The sequence below is a fragment of the Dendrobates tinctorius genome, unplaced genomic scaffold (genome assembly GCF_039654945.1).
Source record: "Dendrobates tinctorius isolate UK_male_01 unplaced genomic scaffold, ASM3965494v1 ptg000241l, whole genome shotgun sequence".
Taxonomy (NCBI): Eukaryota; Metazoa; Chordata; class Amphibia; order Anura; family Dendrobatidae; genus Dendrobates; species Dendrobates tinctorius.
The window spans coordinates 3,241,594-3,264,745 of record NW_027361908.1 but is presented as its reverse complement, the minus strand read 5'-3'; the positions used below and the strand labels follow the sequence as shown (position 1 = coordinate 3,264,745).

General features: G+C 47.0%; 1 protein-coding gene across 1 annotated transcript in view; it reads right to left on the bottom strand.

Moving 5' to 3' along the window:
• The window catches only part of CDC23 (cell division cycle 23), an 85,243-nt gene that overhangs the window by 880 nt on the left and 61,211 nt on the right, over positions 1 to 23,152 (bottom strand). The window contains exons 11-15 of the mRNA XM_073556913.1: positions 12,418 to 12,537; positions 11,392 to 11,467; positions 10,528 to 10,589; positions 447 to 525; positions 246 to 365 (exon numbers count right to left, since the gene is read on the bottom strand). Coding sequence (XP_073413014.1) covers positions 246 to 365; positions 447 to 525; positions 10,528 to 10,589; positions 11,392 to 11,467; positions 12,418 to 12,537 — 457 coding nt within the window. The remainder of the gene's footprint in view (positions 1 to 245; positions 366 to 446; positions 526 to 10,527; positions 10,590 to 11,391; positions 11,468 to 12,417; positions 12,538 to 23,152) is intronic.

Genomic DNA, 23,152 nt, shown 5'->3' with positions numbered 1-23,152 from the left:
TAAAAATTAAGCCCCCACTCTCCATCTTTCCTCTGCATTAAGGCAAGTTCCAATCATCCCCAGTAGGTATAACCGGCATGTCCCATTTTCTCCGTAGGCACTGCAGTCCCATTCCTTAATAGTCACTGCAGCCACCAACCACACCGTACCATGTGTTATTAAAGAAATACATTCGCTTTTTTAACAGTCATCAACAAAAGAGGCCAATTCCTAAAGAATGACTGAGAATGTAGTTACATACTTACATCATTAAAATTAAAACACTTCTGGGCGCATGCAGAGGCCTCATCCCACAGTTTACACTTGAAGTAATACTGAGCCAGGTACCTATACGCTGTGCTCACTTCTTGATGTTCCACTCTCTCCTGGGGAAAAAAAACAATGTAAACTGCTGTGTGATGATCCACACTAGAAGGCTAAGGACAGACTGTAACTTTTACACTTACCCCACAAGAGTATATATCCTGTATATATTTAATGTAGCACTGTGCAGCCTGTTCAGACTCACTCAGCTGTTCGTGGAGTCTTCAAGAAGAAAGACAAAGACATATGTTGGGAGCAGGTAAAAATCACCATTACCATAATTAATCTAGTTATCAATTATGTGATACTTGTGTCCAGATTTAAAGGGAATCTGTCATCAGATTTTTAGTAAGTCTTCTGACAGCAGCATAATGTAGGAGGAGACCCTGATTCCAACAGTTGTCTGGGTGCAGCAGTTGTAATACAATCAAGAGCTTTTAGATGTAGCGTGCTGCAGAGCTCAGAAAGCCAACACTATCCACAACAGGCTCTCTGTGTACATTGTCTATTGACAGTTGATAAAACCATCATTAAGTAAACAACAGCACACAGCCTAATAAGTTACAGATCCCAAAATCTGTGTTTCAGCCATCACCTCATGCTGTCCTCAGATTACATAGCAAAAACTTGCTGACAGATTCCCTTTAAAAATTGCATTGTATGATTTATCTAGCACTGATGTCTCCATCAGCAAAAAGCCAGATGGCCATATAATTCAGATGAGGACCGCAATGCTCAGACTGGCTGTCGGCTCTCCCAACTAGAGCATGATAGCATGTATTTCTATGCAGCTGTCAGGCTCGGTTTAGGAGAGCCGATGGCCAGTCCAAGCACGAGTTATACGGCCAACTGACTATTCTCTAAGGGTGAGGTTTTTTTTTGCTGAGCTTTCATAGCAGAAACTCCCCAAATTTCCAATTTCCAATTAAAACTCTTTCTTTTAGCCATTTCTGCTTTAAAAACTCAGCAAAAAAACAGTGTGAACATACCCTTACAATCTGGAACTGCTGTCACAATTCTGCTCAATTCAGAAAAGAAATCCCACAGCATTCCTTTATATATTCCCTTCATCCTCCCCATCGATCTCTGCCGATCTGTTCCTCAAAATAAAATCCTTTGTCTCCAAGCAGAGGCACTTTATGCCCTCTCCTGCTCCCACGTACAAACACTATCTCTGCTCCTCCTCACTGCCGGTGATATCTCTCCAAAACCTGGTGCTCCTCACCACATTCCCGCAGTCACTTCCACCTCCCTTCTATCTCAAATTCTCAACCACTCTAGCCTAATATCCATTCAACCAGCCCCCACTTCATCAGTCCCTCTAACAGGAGCTCTATGGAATGCTTGCTCTGAAACAAACTTTCAAACATCCATGATCTTTTCATTACCAAAAAATAACAAAAAAAACTTCTCCTTCCTCGGCATCACTGAAACCTCGCTCACCCACTGACACAGCCTCTTCAGCTGCATTTTCTTATGGTGGATTCCAGCTTTCTCACATTCTCCACCCCAGCAACAAGCATGGAGGAAGAGTTTGTTTTCTCCTGTCAGATAACTGTTCTTTCACCCAAATTCCACTGCCACCCTCTCTTACTCTCCCTTCTTTTGAGGTGCACTCTTTGTGCATCTACTCCCTCTCCAACTGGCTGTCATTTAGTTTCCCCCAGGGCCAGTCTCCACCTTTTTTGACCACTTCACCACCTGGTTACTTCATTTCCTTTCCACCGATATCAACACTGTAATCACGGGTGACTTCAATATCCCACTCAGCTGTCTCTAAGCTTGTATCTCTCACTTCGTTGCTCGGTCTTTGCTCAATGGCCCTCCGCAGCCACTCACAAAGAAGGCCGCACACTGGACCTCAAGTTCATCTACCTCGGTTCTCCAACTAACCTCTCCCACTGTCTGACCACATACTATTCACATTCATTTGCCTCTCCAGTTGCACAAACTGCACTCCACAAACTTGCACACCCTTGCAGAAATCCCAAACACCTTGATTTACACTAACTTTGAATCCCTTGTCACTATTGGAGACATACAGTGGGAAAATGAGTATTTGATACACTGACAATTTTGCAAGTTTTCACCTCTACAAAGAATGAAGAGGTCTGTAATTTTTTTTTATCGCAGGTACATTTCACCTGTGACTCTGTAACCCTAGACTCTTCTTCAAACTGCATATTCAAGCCACAGCAACTTCCTGCTGACTACAACTCAAAAATATTTCCTGGATCTGTACATTCCTTAATGAAAAATATGCAAAAACACTAGTGCATGCTCTCATCATATCCCGCCTCGACTACTCCAACCTCCTGCTCTGTAGCCTCTCTTCTAACACTTTCGCACCCCTCCAATCTAGCCTAAACTCTGCTACCTGGTTAATCCACCTGCACTCTGCTATTAACCAGCCTCTTCCCTCCGTTAATCCCTTCACTGGCTTTCCATGGCCCAGAGACTCCAGTTCAAAACTAACCATGGTATACAAAGCCATCCACAACCTGTCTCCCCCATATATCTGTGACCTAGTTTTCTGGTACTTACCTATACGCAACCACTGATCATCACAAGATCTCCTTCTCTACTACCCTCTTATCTAGTCTTCCCACAATCACATACAAGATTTGTCCTGTGCATACCTCCTATTCTGGAACGCTCTACCCCAACATAACAGACTGTTAAAAAGGAGCCTGAAGGCCTACCTATTCCGACAAGCCTACAAACTGGAGTAAATCTCGTTCCACCATACCACTGCACAACCAGCTCTCCCCTCACCTACTGTATCCTCACCCATGCCTTGTAGACTGTAAGCCCTCGCGGGCAGAGTCCGCTTTCCTTCTATACCAGTCGGTGACTTGTATTGTTCAAGATTCTTGTACTTGTTTTTTTTATTATGTATACCCCTTTCACATGCAAAGCGCCATGGAATAAATGGCACTATAATAATAATGTCATCTTTTCAGAGTATCTTCTGATTACATGCCACGAGACGTGTAATACCAGACACTGCACAGTTATCTGATGTAGGAAAAACTAAATCTGGCAATGTACATAAGATATATATTGACTAAATGTTTGAACTTGTGTGCATATTTTATTCAATGAAACAGACTGCTGCCAGTGGTTACGACCACTCATAGTAACAGACAGCTCTTAGGAGTCCTAACCAGGAATACCTAAGCTACTGCAATGCCTTATATGAGGTAAGCAACATAGCGAATCAGAGGAACATTACTAAATTTCTAGTTGGAGATATTTGCTAATATTATTACAACTGCTACATATTGAGATAGGAATACCCCTTTAAGGATGGAGTCTATTAACTAGAGGAATTCTTTTATTGTGCGTTTGACATTCAGTTTATTATAGCACCAAAATTAAGAAAAGTCAGCTAGGGTAATAAAGCACCTCAAAAGGTCCATAGTTACATACTAATTTTATTATTTCCATCTTTAGTAAGTAGTGGTGACTGCAGACAACACAAAATACTATAGGTATTATAAATAAAATATACGTATCTACTGTTCTGCAGACAAGGAGATTTTTGTGTACTTACCGTAAAATCTTTCTCTTAGCCTCTAATTGGGGGACACAGAACCATGGGTGTTATGCTGCTGTCCACTAGGAGGCGACACTATGCATAATCTGAAAAAGATTAACTATGGCTCCTCCTCTGCAGTATACACCCCTGGACGGCGTTAGCCTTCTCCAGTTTTGTGCAAAAGCATTAGGAGGAATATAACAGAAAACATAACCATGCCTGTAAGAAGGCCACTATGTACGAGCTCAAAGAACAATATGAGAACTCAACCGTAACAACTGCCCGGAAGGGCAACAGGGTGGGAGCTGTGTCCCCCAATTAGAGGCTAAGAGAAAGAGATTTTACGGTGATTACACAAAAATCTCCTTTACTCTGTCGCCTCATTGGGGTCACAGAACCATGGGACGTCCCAAAGCAGTCCCTGGGTGGGAAGCAATGGACGAATATTGTGCAGACAGGACCCTAAACTTGGGGCACCGCCGCCTGCAGGACCCGTCTACCCAGGCTCACGTCTGCTGAGGACTGGGTATGAACTCTAGTGTTTGGTAAACGTGTGTAAGCTAGTCCAAGTGGCCGCCTTACACACTTGTTGAGCCGAAGCCTGGTGCCAAATGGCCCAGGAAGCCCCTACCTCCCGTGTAGAATGTGCGGTAATACCGGCCGGAAGAGGAGAATTTTTAAGGCGGTAAGCCTCTTGTATAGTGGATTTGATCCACCTGGTGAGGGTAGCCTTGGAAGCCGGCAGACCCTGGCGGACTCCTTCCGGAAGAAGGAAAAGGGAATCAGACTTCCGGAAGGGCGCAGTCCTAGACACGTATATACGCAATGCTCTGGCGAGGTCGAGCGTATGCAGAGCCTTCTCCACTCTATGAACCGGAACCGGGCAAAGGGATGGCAGTGAAATTTCCTCATTGAGGTGGAAGTTGGACACAACCTTCGGAAGGAAGGATGGGACCGTACGGAGAACTACCTTGTCCTGGTGAAAAGCCAGGAAGGGCCGTCTGCAAGAAAGTGCAGACAGTTCAAACACCCTGCGTAGCGAGGTGATTGCCACCAGAAAGACCACCTTCTGGGATAGAAGGCGGAGTGGGACTTCCCAAAGGGGTTCGAAGGGAGGTCCCTGCAATGCAGTCAGGACCAGGTTGAGGTTCCACGTTTCTAGTGGCCGTCTGTAGGGGGGAACCAATCAGGAAACCCCCTGAAGAAAAGTCCTTACTTGCGGCTTGTTAGCAATGCGTCTTTGAAAAAGAACTGAGAGCGCTGACACCTGGCTCTTAAGGGAGCCCAGGGACAGTCTGGCCTCCAGACCAGATTGGAGAAAACCTAGCACTTTGGGGAGAGAATAAGGGAGTGGGATCTGGTCGCGAGATTCGCACCAGGTAAAGAATGCTCTCCAGGTACGGTAATAAATCTTGGCAGAGGCTGGCTTCCGTGCCCTGATCATGGTTCCAATGACGTCCGGTGAGAGCCCTGCCTGGGTTAGAATCCAGGTCTCAAGGGCCACACCGTCAAATTGAGAGCCCCTGAATTCTGGTGGAAGAATGGGCCTTGTGACAGAAGATCGGGACGGTCGGGGAGACGCCAGGGGGCGTCTGCTGTAAGTTGTACGATGTCGGCGTACCATGTACGTCTGGGCCAGTCTGGCGCGATTAGGATGGTTGGAACTCCTCCTTGTTTGATCTTCCTCACCACTCTGGATATCAGGGGGAGAGGTGGAAAAATGTACAGAAGCTGGAACTGGGTCCAGTCCTGAACCAGGGCATCCGCTCCGAGTGACCACGGATCGTGAGTTCTGGCCATGAAGTTGGAGACCTTGGCATTGAAATGGGATGCCATTAGGTCCACGTCCGGGGTTCCCCAGCGATGGCAGATCTGGCAAAAAATTTCGGGATGGAGAGACCACTCTCCCAAGTCCACTCCATGTCTGCTGCGGAAGTTTGCTTCCCAGTTGTCCACACCCGGAATGTGGACCACAGAGTACCGACCCCATGTCTTCCGCCCAGTGGAGGATGTGTGTCACTTCTCTCATCGCCTGGGTACTGCGTGTCCCGCCTTGGTGGTTCACATATGCCACAGCCGTGGCATTGTCCGATTGTACCCTGATATGAGAGGCTGCCAGTAAGTGACGAAAGGCTCTCAACGCCAGGAGGATGGCACGAATTTCCAGGATGTTGATGGGCATGTTCGCCTCCACTGGTAACCACTTGCCCTGTGATGTAAGTGCACCGCACCCCAACCCGTCAGACTCGCGTCGGTGGTCAGGACCTTCCATTGACCTGTGAGAAAGGATTTCCCCTTCGCGAGTGAGGTTGGCTTGAGCCACCAGAGCAGGTACCTCCTGGTTGACGATGTTAGCCGAAATTCCCTGTTGAGGGAAAAAGGACCTGTCCCAGGACTTGAGAATGGCTAGTTGAAGAGGTCTGAGGTGAAACTGGGCAAATGGGACCGCTTCCATTGCTGCCGCCATCCTGCCGTGGACTCTCATGGCAAACCGGAGAGATCGGGGGGGCTGCGAAGGAGGATGCAGACTCCTAGACGGAGAGCCAGTGCCTTGTCCCTGGGAAGGAGCACCAGACCCCTGGAGGTGTTGAATAGCATCCCCAGGAAGGCCAGAGACTGACTCGGAGTAGTCAATGACCTTTGTAGGTTGACTAACCAGCCCAGGCGACTCAGAGTGTCGATTGTGATTGAGACGCTGAGCTCGCAGTCCTTGAAGGTGGGAGCCTTGATGAGGAGATCGTCCAGGTATGGAACGACTACTATGCCTCTGGAATGTAGCACATCTATGGTGGCTGCCATGATCTTGGTAAACGTTTTGGGAGCCGTGGCGAGTCCAAACGGGAGAGCCACGAACTGATAGTGGTCCTGGTTGATTGCGAACCTGAGAAATCTCTGATGGTCGGGAGCAATCGGTATATGCAGGTATGCGTCTTGTATGTCTATGGAGGCGAGATAGTCTCCCTGCTCCATGGACGCAATGATGGACCGAAGGGACTCCATGCGAAAATGACGAACCCGTACATATTTGTTGAGTTGTTTTAGGTCCATTATGGGCCGTACGCTGCCTCCTTTCTTGGGGACTACGAATAGATTGGAGTAGAACCCTCAGAAGCGCTCGGCCGCGGGAACCGGTACTATGACTCCTGCTTGAAGAAGGGAGGAAACTGCTTGGTAGAAGGCACGAGCCTTAGCTGGTGGTTTTGGGGGAACAGAGGTAGAAACGGTTCGGTGGATTGGAAGTGAACTCGATCTTGTATCCGGAAGACACTCTTTCCCTGACCCACCTGTCTTCTGTAATAGGCAGCCAGACTTGACGAAAGAGCAAAAGTCGTCCGCCTACGAGTGGGGTGTCTTCCGGAGTTCGTGAGTCATGAGGAGGAGAAAGTCTGAGGTTTTCCTCCTTTGGGCTTTGATTGACCTGCTTTTGGCTGCCAGGTCTTGTCCGGCCTTTGCGTCGACCGTGAGTTGTCCCTGCGTGGGGAACGGCTAAGATTTTGTGCTGGGCGCGAGACGGACCAGCCCGAAGAATTCCAAAAGGATCGGAATCGTGTTTGGTTACGCTTTTTGTAAGTGCGTTTAGGTTTTAGTGGAGGGAGAGAGGTACTCTTACCCCCGGTGGCGTTGGATATCATTGTGTCCAATTTTTCACCGAAAAGCCGCCCACTGAGGTACGGGAGGTGCGTGAGGGACTTCTTTGAGGCCGCGTCCGCTTTCCATTCTCGCAGCTAGAGGATACGCCGAATCGTAATGGCGTTTGATGCTATCCCCGCTACACCCCTTGCTGAATCCAGAGCTGCATGAAGCATGTAATCTGCTACAACTGCTATTTGAACCGCTTGGTCCGACAGCCCAGGGGTTGGTGCTTGGAGGCCATCTTGTAATTCTTTGGCCCAAGCCAGAATGGCTTTGGCAGCCGAAACTGAAGCAAACACGGGAGCCAGGGAGGCCCCTGCAGCCTCAAAAATTGAACGAGTCATGCGTTCTACCTGCCGGTCTGCTGCGTCCCTGAGGGTTGAGCTGTCTTGCAGTGAGAGGAGAGTCTGTGCTGCTAGTCTAGAGACTGGGGGATCCACTTCGGGTGGATCTGTCCATTCTTTGGTGTCCTTCTGCGGGAAGGGGTACCTTGCCTCTAAATATTTGCGATTGGAGAATTTCTTCTCAGGCTGTGAGAACTGCTTGTTAAGGATCGTTTTAAATTCTGGGTGATTAGAGAAGACCTTAGGCGGTTTTAGAACACCTTCAAACGAAATCTTGTGCTCTGGAGCCTCTGGGGGCGGATCAGAAATATCCAGCACCCGATGGATGGAAGAGATTACGACTTCAACTAGCGCTGTATTGCTAGGGGGAATTGGGATCAGGGTCCCCTCCGTTTCGTTGTCTGAGCCAGAGTCACAAATGCCTTCCGAATCTTGTGTATCGCTGAGGCGTCCCCTGGTGGGTGAACTGGGGTGAAGGTTTTCTGTGGTCGGGGATCGCTGTGGAGATTTGCGTTGTCTGTCTCTGGTAGGGGACGGTCTAGGTGACCTGGAACTACGGTGTCTCTCCCTAGAGGGGGATGACCGTGTGCTATGGGATGACGCAGATGACCGCGACCTGTGGGTCCGCTTACGTCTGGATGTGACAGGGACGTCATGGCCCTGAGTCAAGCTCTCCCTATGCTGGGTAATGTTCATAGCCGAGGCATGACCCTGCAGCAATGTGGACGTTATGTTATCTATAGACTGCGTCATAGATTGCGACATCTGAGTAGCCCATTCCGGCGTGGTAGCAGACACCGAAGCATTGGTAGGGGCTTCTTGGGGTTCTGACCCAGTGATACAGTCCCGGCAGTGCGGGTACGTGCTGCCACTGGGGAGAGAGGTTTTGCAGGCTGTGCAGAATGCATAAAAGCAGTCCTGCCTGGTTCTCTTGGACCTTGAGCTCGGCATAGTGCACAGAGTGCAGAAGGGCTGGCTATGCAGAGGAACCTATAGGGGAGTCTTATAGGGAATATGGATTCACAGCCAAGTAAGAAACCCAGCTGTGATCTTACCCCACCAGTGTGCCCCTATGTCCAGCGCCGAAGATCCGCAGTCCTGTGCCCCCCCCTCAGACTGGCTGGCCTGGTCCTACTGATGTCCTGCAGCAGAAATAGCCGCCGAGAAGATGAGGAAGGTGAAGAAGGGGGAGGCAGAGATGTGAAAAAACGCGCCCTGTCTCGATCTGCCCCCTCTGACACTGTAGAGTGTCATATTTGTCATCCGAGGGGCGGGCCGGGGGCGGAGAGGAGGCGGTGGCATCAGCTAGGCCGAAGCCGCAGCCTAAATTAGATTCCTGATGCCCAGAAAGGCTCCAGGCCAGCGCGGAAGTCCGGGAGGGGGTCGGATCTGAACCGGACTCCCCCGGATCTAAAGGCAGGATAGCGGTGGGGCTATAAGCAGAAGGGGGGCCCTGTGAGGGGTCCCTCTGAAGCACGATAGAGCTGGTGCTGCCGCACAGACAGGGGCGCGGGGAGCCCTGTGTCTCTATTGTGCCATGCCTGCCTGCACTCCCACCCCCGGCCCCGACAGGAGCCCACAGCAGGGCTGGGGTCCCTGGATGCAGTCGCAGTGTGCTGGCCTATGCTGCTGGGAGCTGCAGAGTGCTGCCTGTACAGACCCTACCTGAGGCGTCTCAACCTAATGCCCCCCAGAGGGGTTTAGGGAGGGTGCTGCTGTCACCACCAGGGGGCTTTCTCCTCGCCTCAACCTCAACCCGAAAAAAAAAAGGAATTGGGGAAGGAGGGGGGTCTCGACTTCGAACCAGCACTCGAAGGACTGGGGAAGGAGCGACATGGGGAAAAGCCATCTCGACTTCAACTGGGCACTCCCTAATAGGGGACCGAGGAAGGAGCCATGCCGGGAGTCTCACAAGAGACCCACTTTTCTTCATCTGTAATGAAAGGAATTAAAAATAAAATTTTTTTTAGGTGTGCCTCCTATGCGACACTAAGCAAAAACTGGAGAAGGCTAACGCCGTCCAGGGGTGTATACTGCAGAGGAGGAGCCATAGTTAATCTTTTTCAGATTATGCATAGTGTCGCCTCATAGTGGACAGCAGCATAACACCCATGGTTCTGTGTCCCCCAATGAGGCGACAGAGTAAAGCACATTGTTCAATTAAAGCTCTAAATTTTCCTCATGTAATAAAAGGCTGATCTATTTTGAAGGATAGACACTGTCTTATATGCTGAAAATATCTCTCTATGGGCCCAATTAATCAAAATTTTCACTCTAGAATTCTCAGAGCTGCACCTACATTTTTTGACTCCTGGCATCTTCACAGTTTCTCCCAGCTCTGCCGAAATGGGTGGCGCTGCGGTTGGACGGGGGCGAAGCATACGCCTCTTCATGAGCCAACAGTGTATGAACAGCACATTTCCTCATCAAGCTTAGCATGAACAATGCCTATCTTGATGAATTGGGCCCTATGTTTGAAGTTATGGCAGACAGATTCACCTCTAGCAAGCATTTTAGATTTTGATTGCAAAGATAACTGATGATAAATGTAGCTAGCATTAGTCATCAAGAAGCTAGAAAGAACAACTGCTCTCTTCAGTACAAAATATTTCTGAAGAAAATTAGTCATTCCCTAAATTATGTTGTCCCTCATTAACAGTTCATAATAAAAAATTGCAATCATTAAATGATAAATGTAAAACTTACTTTGCCAGCTTAACTAAAGCCATTTTTTCCACATCACCAACAGCATAGGCCCTCCAGTAGCACTGTTGTGGGGAAAAACAGCAACATTTGCTCTATTAATGACTGACAGGCACGTTATACATTTTCTAGTAATACATGCAGGCCTTGTTCCCACAATCTGAAATATTTTATGCATAGCCTTTATATAAATTAACATTTTTTTTTTTTAAAACTGGTGCAAAGGAAAAAGGGAAATGGCCTACTGCGTCCCATCAGCCTTCTACTTTCCTTTAAGTGCTCTGAAAAATGAGAGGCGAGATCCAATTTTCTGTAATGTGCAGCCACTCCATTTTTCCTTTACATCTGGGCAGCAGTCTTTAACAATGTGAAGTGTGCGTGAAGTATTCCACAATTGACACTTTTCCTCCATTCTTCAAACATAACTTACACTTACATTGGCAACAAAAAGCATTTTCAAGCTTGGAATATAGCAATTTATAAAATGCAAACACATAACCCCCAGTATTATTTCAGGGACCTGGGTAAGCCACCAGACTTACTTCATGGAGTAAATCTCAACAGGCTTACATTATGTGCCTACTATCCTTCCCTTATAAAAGTTTTTATAAAGGTACTGCATAGATTCAGTTCATAGACTTGCTCCAAAAAGCTATTCTTCATAGAGCATTTCATTTGTACAATACTTGCTAGAAAAATAATGGGCTATGTACTCTGATACAACCAAAAAAAGACTGACTTCACATTCTACAATACAAACCATAATAATCACCTGCAGAAAAATAATTTCTTCAAAGTTTTTTTTATTCCCTCACTAGAATACAATTGCATGTCTCATTACAATTCACACAGAACTTTAAAACATACTTTTTTAGCTTCCACAAGTTGGTTCAGCTTTTCATAACATTCACCTAAGGCAACGAGCATTCGGGAGTCATTTGGCCTGAAAAGAGATCAGTGATTTTTTTTATTTTTTTTTACATCAACTTATGGACTGGGCAGTTGCATCATAATTGTTTTTACAACCATTACAATATCTTTATCTTGGCACAAATACAATTTTAAAGATATTATAGACTTTGAGATTTACATATCCAATGGCATTTGCATCACACAGTTGCATCAACATACCATGTAGCCATCACCAAAAGTAGCACTATTGCTTAATAATGGGTTAGAGACAGAAGTGTATGAAATGTCGTCATAAGAGTTTTATCCTGAAAATTCAGAAGCTTATCATGTGGGTGTCCATTTTTACATCTGTGTACCATCTGTTTTCATACCTCTACTGTACATTCAAAATGTACAATATCAAATATAGTTTCCAACAAAAGAGGTGTATCTCTAAAAATCAGATATGTGTAGGATATGATTTTTTTTTATGCAGTCAGACTTGAATGTGCAAGTCACATCCAATACCTGGAATAGTGCACGCTGAGATTTTGTTCTTACAGTTAGACCTATAGAAAAACTGGCCATCTGGCAGCCCTATTGAATGATATAGGTCAGTGTGCCATCAGATCGCGATTCGGATCCAGATGTCGGATTTATACGCTCTTCTAAACAACAAGCCTGTTCTGCGTTTCAGGTGCTGTGTGTGCCAGACTTGCCACTACAAACATGAATTCTTAATAACATTTTGTACAAAATGCACAATCTGAATCAAAATTGCTAGTGTGCCAAAGCCTGACAATGTTGTAGTGTGCTTTTTTTCGAGAGTGGACGCATAATATAATTTTACTTAGAACTATATTGAAAGAAATAAAATTCTGCAAAATGGTAAATTCTTTCAATTCAATTAATTCAAATTCACATAAAAGTCTATATGAAATGTAATATGCCTTTATTTATAAAAACCTACATATAGATATTCAAAGACTAAACATGCAATACCGTAGCTGGTGGGCACGTCTATAATAATACAAGCAGTAGAATGGCATCTTTAGGATCTCATAGGTCTGTCCTAATCCATACCATGCCCGATAATCTCGCTTATTGACCTCAATTGCATGCCTGTAAAAAATATAAATAAAAATAAGATCCATCATTTATGGTTACCTTAAAGTCACCTTTCTTTGACTTGTGGTAATCGTTGATGTTTTAATGATGTGCCAAAATTACTGAAATTCACACATTTGGTTTATGAATTTTGAGCAAAATCAAATCTACTCTTAATTTTGATATTTTACCTTTTTGTGCCTTTTCAGAGTAAAAATGATGCAAAAATTTCAGGCGTAAATAAAATCATATCAGATTACAATTGCACACATTTTTTCAACTTTTACATCTGGAAACCTAAAACCTTGCTCACAATTGTGAACATAAATTAAAACAAACAGTTGAACACATAGAATAAATGTTAAAAAAGGCGCAAACTAAAAGGATAAAGGTGCAAATGAAAGGTCAAAACTAGCAAAAAAAAAATAGACCAAAAAAAGCACAATTGGGACCCCTTCTTTCTTTGATGGCATGAAACACCAACAGAAACTATAGAATTTTAATACCAGGAACAAACTTTTCAAAACAGAAGAATTCAGTAAAAGTAATACGTTTACATGAAATGATTTTTTTTTTTTTTTAAACCAGTTTCTCAGGTAAACTTTTTTTTTTACAGCTCTAACACTAAAAGGAGCATAAAGCCAATAAATCTGTTTCCTCAAGATGAAGACGGGTCCCTTTTTTAAATTGGTTTTATTTTTTTCCTATGGTAAAGTCTTCATTTAATGAAAAATAAAAGTCAACCACTGCCTCTCCAGCGCCGAGATGCCGCTGCTGAACTCAGTCTCAGTTGATAGCTGCAAGTACAGCTTCTATCATCCCCCCCAATAACCAACAGTTAAAGTGGATATAAAAAGCCTACACACCATTGATAAGACAAAAGGTTTCTGTTACTGAAAAAAAAACAAACCATACCAAGAAGAATCATTTGAGAACTTTTTCTTCATTTTGTATCACCTACAATCTATACAACGCATTAAAAAAAACATCCTGTCAGGTGGAAAAAGAAAAATTAAAAACTAAAATATTGCAATTGCATAAATATTCAAACCCTTAACCCTTTCACATCCTATGACTTATAGATACATCATAGGTCGTGTATCTCCCTTTCATTCAGGCTCCAGCGCTGAACCCGCATCTTTCCTAGCACATGACAGCTGATTTGATCAGCTGTCATGTGCACCTAACAGCCATGGATGGAATCGCCGATGGGTTGACATCATAGCCGAGGACTGCAGAAGACCCCTGTGGTTATCATTGCAGATTTCCTATGAACGCTTGCCCATTCATAGGAGATAATGATTTCTGCTACTGCTAGCACAAGCGATCGAATGATCGGAGCTTCAATTCTCCTAAGGGAACTATTGAAGCAGGTAAAAAAGTAGAAAAATAATGTTGTAAAAAACATTGAAAAGCAAAAAGTTCAACTCACCCCTTTTGCCCCATTGAAAATAAAACAATAAAAAAATGAAAAAATATACATTTGTTACTGCAGGGTATTTCTGCACATTTGTCTGTGTTTTCTTTTTGTGTTTCAGTCAGTGGGTGGTGTGAACAGTGTCCGACCGACTTGTTCACATTTGTGCTTGTCACGTGTTTTTAATCACATATTTGGTATCGCAGCGTTCAGAAATGTCCGATCAAAATGTAAAAACAATTAATCCAATCGATAAATGGCGTAACAAGAAAAAAAAAAAAACACCGTACTATACTCACCGTAAAATCCTTTCTCTGAGCCACTCATCTGGGGACACAGGACCATGGGTGTATGCTGCTGCCACTAGTTGGCTGACACTAAGTTAATACAAAAAAAGTTAGCTCCTCCTCTGTAGTATACACCTACCACTGGCTCCAGACCGAACCAGTTCAGTGACAAAGCAGTAGGAGATCATAACCATCAAATACAGGAACAACATGTCAAACCAAAGAACAAACTTAGCCATCAGGCCAACAGGGTGAAAAGGATTTTACGATGAGTACACAAAAATCCCTGTTTCTCCTTCGCCTCATTGGGGGACACAGGGCCATGGGACAACCTAAAGCAGTCACTGGGTGGGGAACAATATGACAGATCAACCCTCATGGTCAACTGACCAGAGGGGCGCAACTGCTGCCCAGACACGCATCCGTGGAAACCCGAGTGTGGATATGGTAGTGCTTCGAGAATACATGCAGACGTGTTGCGCCAACGCCAGGTGTCTAATGGCCCAAGCAACGACTACCAACCGCGTAGAGTGTGCCCTAATCCCCTCTGGGAGAGGCTTCCTCCAACATGGTAAGATTCATGAATAGCAGAGTGAATCCACTTGGCTATAATGGACTTCGAGGCGGCTAAGCACTTCCTGTGACAAGTTGAACAAGGCGTTCGACTTACGGAAGGATGCCATCTGCGAGACGTACCTTCTGACTTCTGAGAGCCTTCACTATGTAGAGCGTGAATATCCCTCTCAATACGATGTACCGATGCCAGACAAAGCAAGTGCAGAACAATAACAATATCCTCGTTGAGATGGTCTAGAAAGCCAGGGACGGCCTGAAAACCACCTTGTCCTGGTGGAAGAATAGAAATGGAGTCTTCTGAAGAACACTGAGGACCAGACTAAGGTCCCATGCATCCAACGGCATCCTATAAGGGGGTAAGGGGGGGGGCGGATCACATGATAGACCCCCTGAAAGAAGGTAGTCACTGGCAGATTGGAAGTAATTCTGCGCTGGAATAAAACAGATAAAGCAGAGAACTGACCTTCGAGGGAGCCAATCGGCACGCCTGACTCCAAAATGGTAGAAATGGAGACGATGAGGGAAAGACGTCTGGTTTCTCCACCCTGCGAAAGTTTATTTTGCGTTTTTTTCCGGTGTGGTGATAGATGCACAGTGATGCCGGCTTCCGGGCGCTCATCATGATCGAAACCACGTGATGGGAGAAGCCAGCCTGGGTTGGGATCAAGGATTCAATGGCCAAACCGTTAAACACAGGGACCCTGAATTCTGGTTGCAAATCTGAACCAGAGAGAGCAGATCTGGTCGATCCAGTAGTCACCAGGGGATGTGGCCTGTCTGGAGCGATTAGGATCACTGGAACTCCTCCCGCTTTGATCTTCCTGATGACCCTCGGAAGTAACGGAAGCGGGGGGGAAACACGTACGGAATACAAAACCCAGTGCATCCGCTCCAAAAACTTCTGGATCCCGAGACCGAGCAATGTACTCGGTAACTTTGGCTTTTACTCTTGAAGTCATCAGATCCATGTCCGGGGTCCCCCAGCGATGACAGATCTGCTGGAAGACCTCTGTGTTAAGAGCACTCTCTCCCGCGGTGAGACCCTGACGGCTGATGGAGACTGCCGCCTAGTTTTCCACATCCGGAATGTGGTCTGCTAAAATGACCGAGCGGTTCCTCCAGCGGAGGATGAACCACCTCGCACATTGCTGCCCTGCTGTGAGTGCCCCCTTGATGACTGATGCATGCCACAGCCCTGGCATTGTCTGATTGAATTCGAATGGGATGACCCGCCAGGAGATGATGGAACCGCCGTAGGGATAACCAAAACGCCCGATCTCCGGGACGTTGATCGTAAGGTGAGACTCCTGAGGCGACCAACGCCCCTGGACAGTGTGGTGACGGAAGATAGCTCCCAACCGAGAAGGCTGGCATCGGTAGTGACCATCAGCCAACGGACCGGGAGAAAGGATTTCCCCTGGATGAGGGCAGACTCCAACATCCACCACCTGAGTGCCTGCTTGACCCGCGGGGGCAAGTGGTACAGCCAGTTGAGAGGGAGCGGACTCCTGTCCGGGGCTGCCAGAAGCGCATGATGCAGAGGACTGAGGTATAGCTGGGTGAAGGGAACAGCTTCCATTGCTGCCACCATTTTCCCCAGTGCCCCCATGAAGAATCAGATGGAATGAGGGGATGGACAACAAGTGTCTGGGTCTCGAGGGAGAAACACTGACCCTTGGGAGGTGTCCAGGATCATCTGTAAAAATGGATATCCGCTGATCTGGAGCTGGGGAAGGCTTTTTTTTTTAAATTATCAACCAGCCCCAGCGTGAAAGAGTATCCAAAGGAATACGCACGCGCTCCGCGCAGGTTTGGAAGGAAGGTCCATTGACTAGAAAGTCGTCCAAGTATGGTAACACGACCATGTCCCGAGAGTGCAGAATGGCCATGACAGCCGCCATGACCTTCGTGAGCACTCTGAGAACGGTGGAGATAATACGCATTAGACCTACCGGTAATTATGTTTCCAGGAGTCCATCCTGACAGCACCAGGGTGGACGTCCTCCACCTCCTTGCAGGGACAGGAAGAGCACACAAGAGGTTAAAAGGCCCTCCCCACCATCATTCCCTCAGTGTTTTACCAAGTACCACACCATGGATGATGCAACTTAACACATTTATTTACAATATCATATTAAGACAAATTACATAACATAATCAGGGAGGGAACTATCCGTGCGGTCAGGATGGACTCCTGGAAACAATTACTGGTAGGTCTGATGCCTATTTTCCAGGATGTCCCTCCTGACAGCACCAGGGAGAATACCAAAGTACCTCCTTAGGGTGGGATGACTGCCTGGAGAACCATTCTCCCAAAGGCAGTCTGTTGGCTAGACAATACATCTAGTTTGTAGTGCTTATAGAATGTGTCCAGCCTGGACCAGGTTGGGGCCCTACAAATCTGGCTTACTGATGCCCCTGCCCTTTCTGCCCAGGAGGCTGATAATGCTCGAGTTGAGTGGGGGGCTGATGCATTAATTAGTGATGTTATCCACCTTGCGATAGAGGATTTTGAGGCCTTCTTCCCTCTACTTTCCCCCCCCAAATAGGATAAATAGGTTATCTCATAGATTGTAAGCTTGCGAGCAGGGTCCTCATTCCTGTTGGTATCTGTTATGATCTATGTGATTATTGCTATGCTGTAATGTCTATCGTCTGTACATGTCCCCTCTGAAATGTAAAGTGCTGCGGAATATGTCGGCGCTATAGAAATAAAATTTATTATTATGGTCCTGCCTCCAACTGTGTGTGGCTTTGATGTAGTCCATGACGGCCTGTCGAACGTCTAACTCATGCAGGGACCGTTCCTTATCATTTGAGGGGTTTTCGCGAAACGAGGGCAGGACAATCTCTTGGTTTCGGTTCTTTACTGACACAATCTTAGGCAAAAAGATGGGGTCTAGTTTCATGACTATATGGTCCCCCCAAATTCGAAGATATGGGTCTTGAATGGATAAAGCCTGTATTTCACTTATACGTTTTGCTGTGGTGATGGCTACTAGGAATGCTACCTTCATGGTTCGATGTGAGATGGACATCTGTTGTCCCCGAATGAAGGGGTCTGAGCAAAGGGACCGAAGGACCAGGTCAAGATCCCACGGGGGAACTGACCTTCTGATTGTGGGATGTAGACATTTAGTTTCCCTGATGAATCTTATTACCCAGGGGTGAGATGCCAGGGGGTAGTTCGAGGAAGGTGCTTAAAGCAGAGATCTGGACTTTTAGCGTAATGGGCCTAAGCCCATTATTAAAGCCTGCTTAAAGGAAATCTAAGATTTTTGGGATGTTTGGTTTTCCTTCCGTTAGGTCGGACCTGCCACCCTCTAGACAGAATCTTTTCCAAATCTTATGATATATCGCAGAAGTGACTGGCTTTCTGCTAGACTGAATTGTGGATATGACCTGGTCCGACAGACCCCGAGCTCTCAGGATGTCCCGTTCAGGATCCAACCTGGTGAATGACATCTTTCCTCTGTGGAAGCAGCACAGGTTGATCTACTGCCATGATTCATAGAAGTGGAAACCAACTTCTTTTTGGCCAATAAAGCGCAATCAGTAGAACTCTTTTCTGGTCCTCCTGTAACTTCCTGAGGATGACTGGGATAAAAGTTATCTGCGGAAATGCGTAGGAGAGAGATCGCCCCCACTTTTATTTAGAGCGTCCACACCTTCTTGGTTGTCCAGTGGATTTAGAGAGTAAAATCTGTCAGTCTTTGTATTTTTCCTGGCCGCGAAAAGATCGGAGGTCTACCCCAGCGATGGCATAAGCCCTGGAATATTTCTGAGTTCAACTCCCACTCCGTTGGCCAGATCTTCCACCTGCTAAGATAGTCTGCCACGGTGTTCTGGGACCCTTTGGGATGGACGGCTGGTATCGAAAAGACTGTTCTTTCTGCCCAGGAAAAAATCCTCCTCGAAAGCTCCTGGAGTCTTCGATGTCTGGTTTCCCTTTGAAGAGGCAGAAAGGATACCACCGTCACGTTGTCCGACAGAATCTTGACATGCTGGTCTTTCAGTCGGGTCCCATTCTGCCTTAGGGCTTCCCACGTGGCGTAGAGCTCTTTGTAATTGGAGGAGATGGACCGCATGTCTGCCTGCCACTCTCCCTGAAGAATTCTTCCTTCCAGATGCACTCCCTAACCTCACTTGCTGGCGTCCGTGGTAATTACGACGCATGGGGAGGTGATCCAGGGAACGCCCTTCCTTAGGTTCTCCAGCTGCATCCACCAGACAGACCCTTTGCCTGCCAGGGACAAAGATATTTTCTTGTCGAGGGAGGACTGGCGACGATCCCAGACAGCCAGGACTTCCTTCTGCAAGGTCTTTAAGTGGAAGTGAGCCCAATGGACACAGGGGATGCAGGATGTCATGAGCCCCAGTACATTGCCAAATTGATGGAAACGCGGCCTTTTCGAAGCTCCTTCATACTGTTTCGTACCGCTCTGTTTTTCCAGGGGGAAGAAGGATGTTCTGCAGTTGGAATCCAGCAGTACTCCCAAAAAGACTTTCCTTTTTTTCTGGCACCAAATCCGATTTTTTCCTGTTTATGATCCAGCCGAGGGATATTAAAACAGCTATCGTCTTCTGTTTGTGCGGCTGTAGCTTCTCTGTTCATTTTGCCACCTGGAGAAAGTCATCCAGATACAGGATGATGATTATGCCCTTTATTCTTAGGAAGGCTACCACTTCTGAGATCAATTTGGTAAAGACTTGAGGCGCCGAAGCCAGGCCAAACGGAAGACACTAACTGAAAGTGGCAGGTCCGATCCTGAATTTCCACTGCAAATCTCAGGTATTTCTGTGACGTTGGGTGGACCGGCACCTGATAGTAAGCACTCTTCAGGTCCAGAGTGCACATCAGGGCATCTTTGTCTATCAGATGGGCTGTGGATCTGATTGACTCCATCCGGAATTTTATGTACGTGACCCAGGTGTTTAAAAGTTTTAAATTTATAATCGTGCGGGATTCTCCTGACGGTTTCGTGATGGAAAATAGGGATGAATAGTGACCAGAGCCTATTTCTGCCTGGGGAACCGGAAATATAACGGCCGAGTTTGCCAGGTCCATTACATCTGTCCACATCTGAGAGTGAGCGTTCACCATAAGGGAGGAAATACCATCTGATATGGTCTTTAGCACCCACTGATTGTGTGATCTGAGACCATTGGGCACTGAATTTTTTGAGCTGACCCCCTATATAGGCATAGTCATGTCCTTCTGGATCTTATACGTGATCCAAAAAGGTATCTTCTAGCTTTTCCGACTCTAGAGTGGGTATTACCGAAGGGACCCCTATGAGACCTCCCATGGCTTCTGTAGTCCTGCTGTCTCCTGGGACCACTAGGTCTACGAAAGGACTGATCTCGCATATTTTTTTCCTCTGGGAATACCTTCTTTTTATCGGACGCCCTCTCCAATATATCATTTAGTGCCGGTCCGAAAACTTTTAGCCCGGAGAAGGGAACAGAGCTTGTTTTCAGAAGCGCCGTCCCCCGACCAGGTTTTTATAGATTCTACCGATGCATCAGCTAAAAATGCCGTGACCGACTTCATAAGCGGAAGGGAAGCTAAAAATTGCTCCCTTGGGGTTTTATTAGTCAGGTGTTCCTCTAACTGCTCCATCCATAAAAACATAATCTTGCCACCGAAGTAGCGGCTACATTTGTCTTAAATATGGCCGCTGATGGCCAGGCTTGTTTTAGTAAATTATCAGCCTTTATGTCCATGTGGTCTTTCAGGCTGGACGAGTCCTCAAAGGGGATAGATGTTTTCCTGGTGACTTTAGCCACCGGAACATCAATTTTAGGAACCTCTTCCCAGACCTTAATGTCCTCTGGGTCAAAGGGAAGACGTTTCTTAAAGTCCCGGGATATCACAAGGCGCTTTTCCGCCTCCTCCCACTCTCCTATAACCATAGCCCGCACGTGGTCGTCCACTGGGAACACCCGTTGCTTTTGTGCCCTAAGGCCGCAAAATAGCATGGCCTGCCTGGACTGTGGTTTTTGGACCGATTCTATCTGCATCGTGTCCCTGACCGCATTAATCAGGTCATCTGTATCGTCAGATGAGAAGAGATCTTCTGTCTCGCTCCTGTTTGTCTGAGCACACTTCGCCCTCTTCCTGATCAGACTCCCGGAAATAGGAATCCTACTCCGAACTCCGCTCCATCGCCCACCTGGCTCGCTTGGCACTGGGACCTGGGCTGGGGGGCTGCGGATGGGAAAGGGTGGCCATAGTAGCTTGGACTTCTTCCTGAATCATAGACCTAATTTCAGATAGGAGGGACGGCTGTTCCTCCATAGTGCAAGAAAGTGACAGTCAGGGATCTGGCTGGTCAGTTGCGCACAGCACACTTACCCCGTCCGGTTTGACTGCCAGGGTCCTCCATGGTTTGTTGCGCCGCTGTGAGTCCCTGCAAGATCAGGAAGGTGGCCGCTGCCTGTCTCGCTGCTACCGCGCTCCTTCCCGGGAGTGCAAGCCAGCCTCTTACATCCGGCGCTATGACATCACCGGAAGTGCGCCGCAACTCTTCTTCACGCAACTTCCGTTTTTTGCGTCTGCATGTGGCCGGCATCGGAGCAGAGAGCCTCCACTGCGGGAGGAAGCGGCTCTACCCAGGGGACTCGTGCCACCCATGGTCTCTGCGGCTGAGGGTCCCCCACCCCAGTGGGATTCAGCACCGGGGTTACTTGACAGGGGGAAGGTTTGGACAAGCCACCCGATTCCCCTGGCCCCCTCCGGTAAGATGAATCCTCTTGTGCGTCCCTCCATGCAGGGACAGGAAAACCACTGAGGGAATGAGGGTGGGGCCTTTTAACCTCGTGTGCTCTTCCTGTCCCTGCAAGGAGGTGGAGGACGTCCTCCCTGGTGCTGTCAGGAGGGATGTCCCGGAAAAATATGGAACGCTTCCACAAATTTGCATGTCATCCTTGAAATATAAACTCCTAGCAAGTGCTGTCCTTGGTGGGATCTGAACCCAGGACCCCAGCATGGCAAATCAAGAGTGCTAACCACTGAGTCACGGTGCTGCCGCAGGAGCCATGCTAATCTCAGTATTGTTCCATTTTTAGTATATGTGCTGCCGAAGGGCGCACGACCTAAGGGCAATGCTGTGAATTGGAAGTGTTCCTCACGAACAGCGAAGCACAGGAACTTCAGGTTAGGGGGAAAGATGTGGACATAAAGACAAGCATCCCATATGTAGATGGATGCTGGCAACTCCCCCTTCTCCATAGAGGCTATGATGATACGGAAGGACTCCGTCCTGAAGTGCTGAATCCTGCCAAAACTTGTTTAGAAGCTTGAGGTCCAGGATGGGCTGCACTGACCCGTCCCTTTATTGGGACCACAGACAGGTTGGCGTATCACCCCTGGAACTTTTCGTCTTCTGGAACGAGAAGGGAAGTATTTTATATCCAGAAGACACCGGGGGTCCCAGACCCATTTGTCGCACACGACAGAGCCAGACCTGATGAAACAAAAGCAGGTGACCGCTCACCTAGCTGGTGTCGACCGGATAATGCCACGAGTCATTGAGCCAAAAACCCAATGGTACCTGGATCCTTTAGGACTGAACTGTTTTGGCTGGCTTCCCCATGCTTGGTTGGTCCTGTAGGAAACCTGGAGTCGCCTGACTTTGTGCTCAGGGGAAGACTTTTCCTCCTGTGATGTCAGAGATAAGGTGCTATTAGAACAAAAGGGTTAAACCGCACCTCTCAAATGTCAAAATCTTATAGACAAAGTTCCTGATGCGCATGTCAAATACCAGGGAGTCCAACCTGGAAAAATTCCATGACAATAAAAAAAAGAAGACAGTGCCCCAGACCGTGTTGAAGAAATAAGTCTTCTATTTATTCTGCCTCCTGTGGCGACATTTCGGTGCTTGAAAAAAGGTCTCTTGACAGAAATGTCGCCACAGGAGGCAGAATAAATGCAAGACTTATTTCTTCATCACGGTCTGGGGCGCGGTCTTTTTTATTGTCAGATATAAAGTGATCTGGCTTCTCCGAATAGACGACGGCTCTGATAAAACAGATAAGTTAGAACTTATGGACAAAGAGTTCGCTCGCCATTCCCCGAGCCACAGGGATCGCCGGATAGAGATAGTGTTAGAGGCTGCATCAAGAGAAGCTAGCACCAAATAAATCTTGGCCAAGGTAATCTGATTTTCCAGCTCCACTGGCTCCGGGGGAAGCTCGCTGGTCTGTATAGCTCTGCCAAGGGCATTATCCAAGAAAGCATGGCTTTGGCTACCCACACCGTTGCAAAAGAGGGCGAGAGTGACGAACCCGAGGCTTCCAACCCAGAACGGCAGAATTCTCTATCTTGACGTCAGACGAGATACCGGTG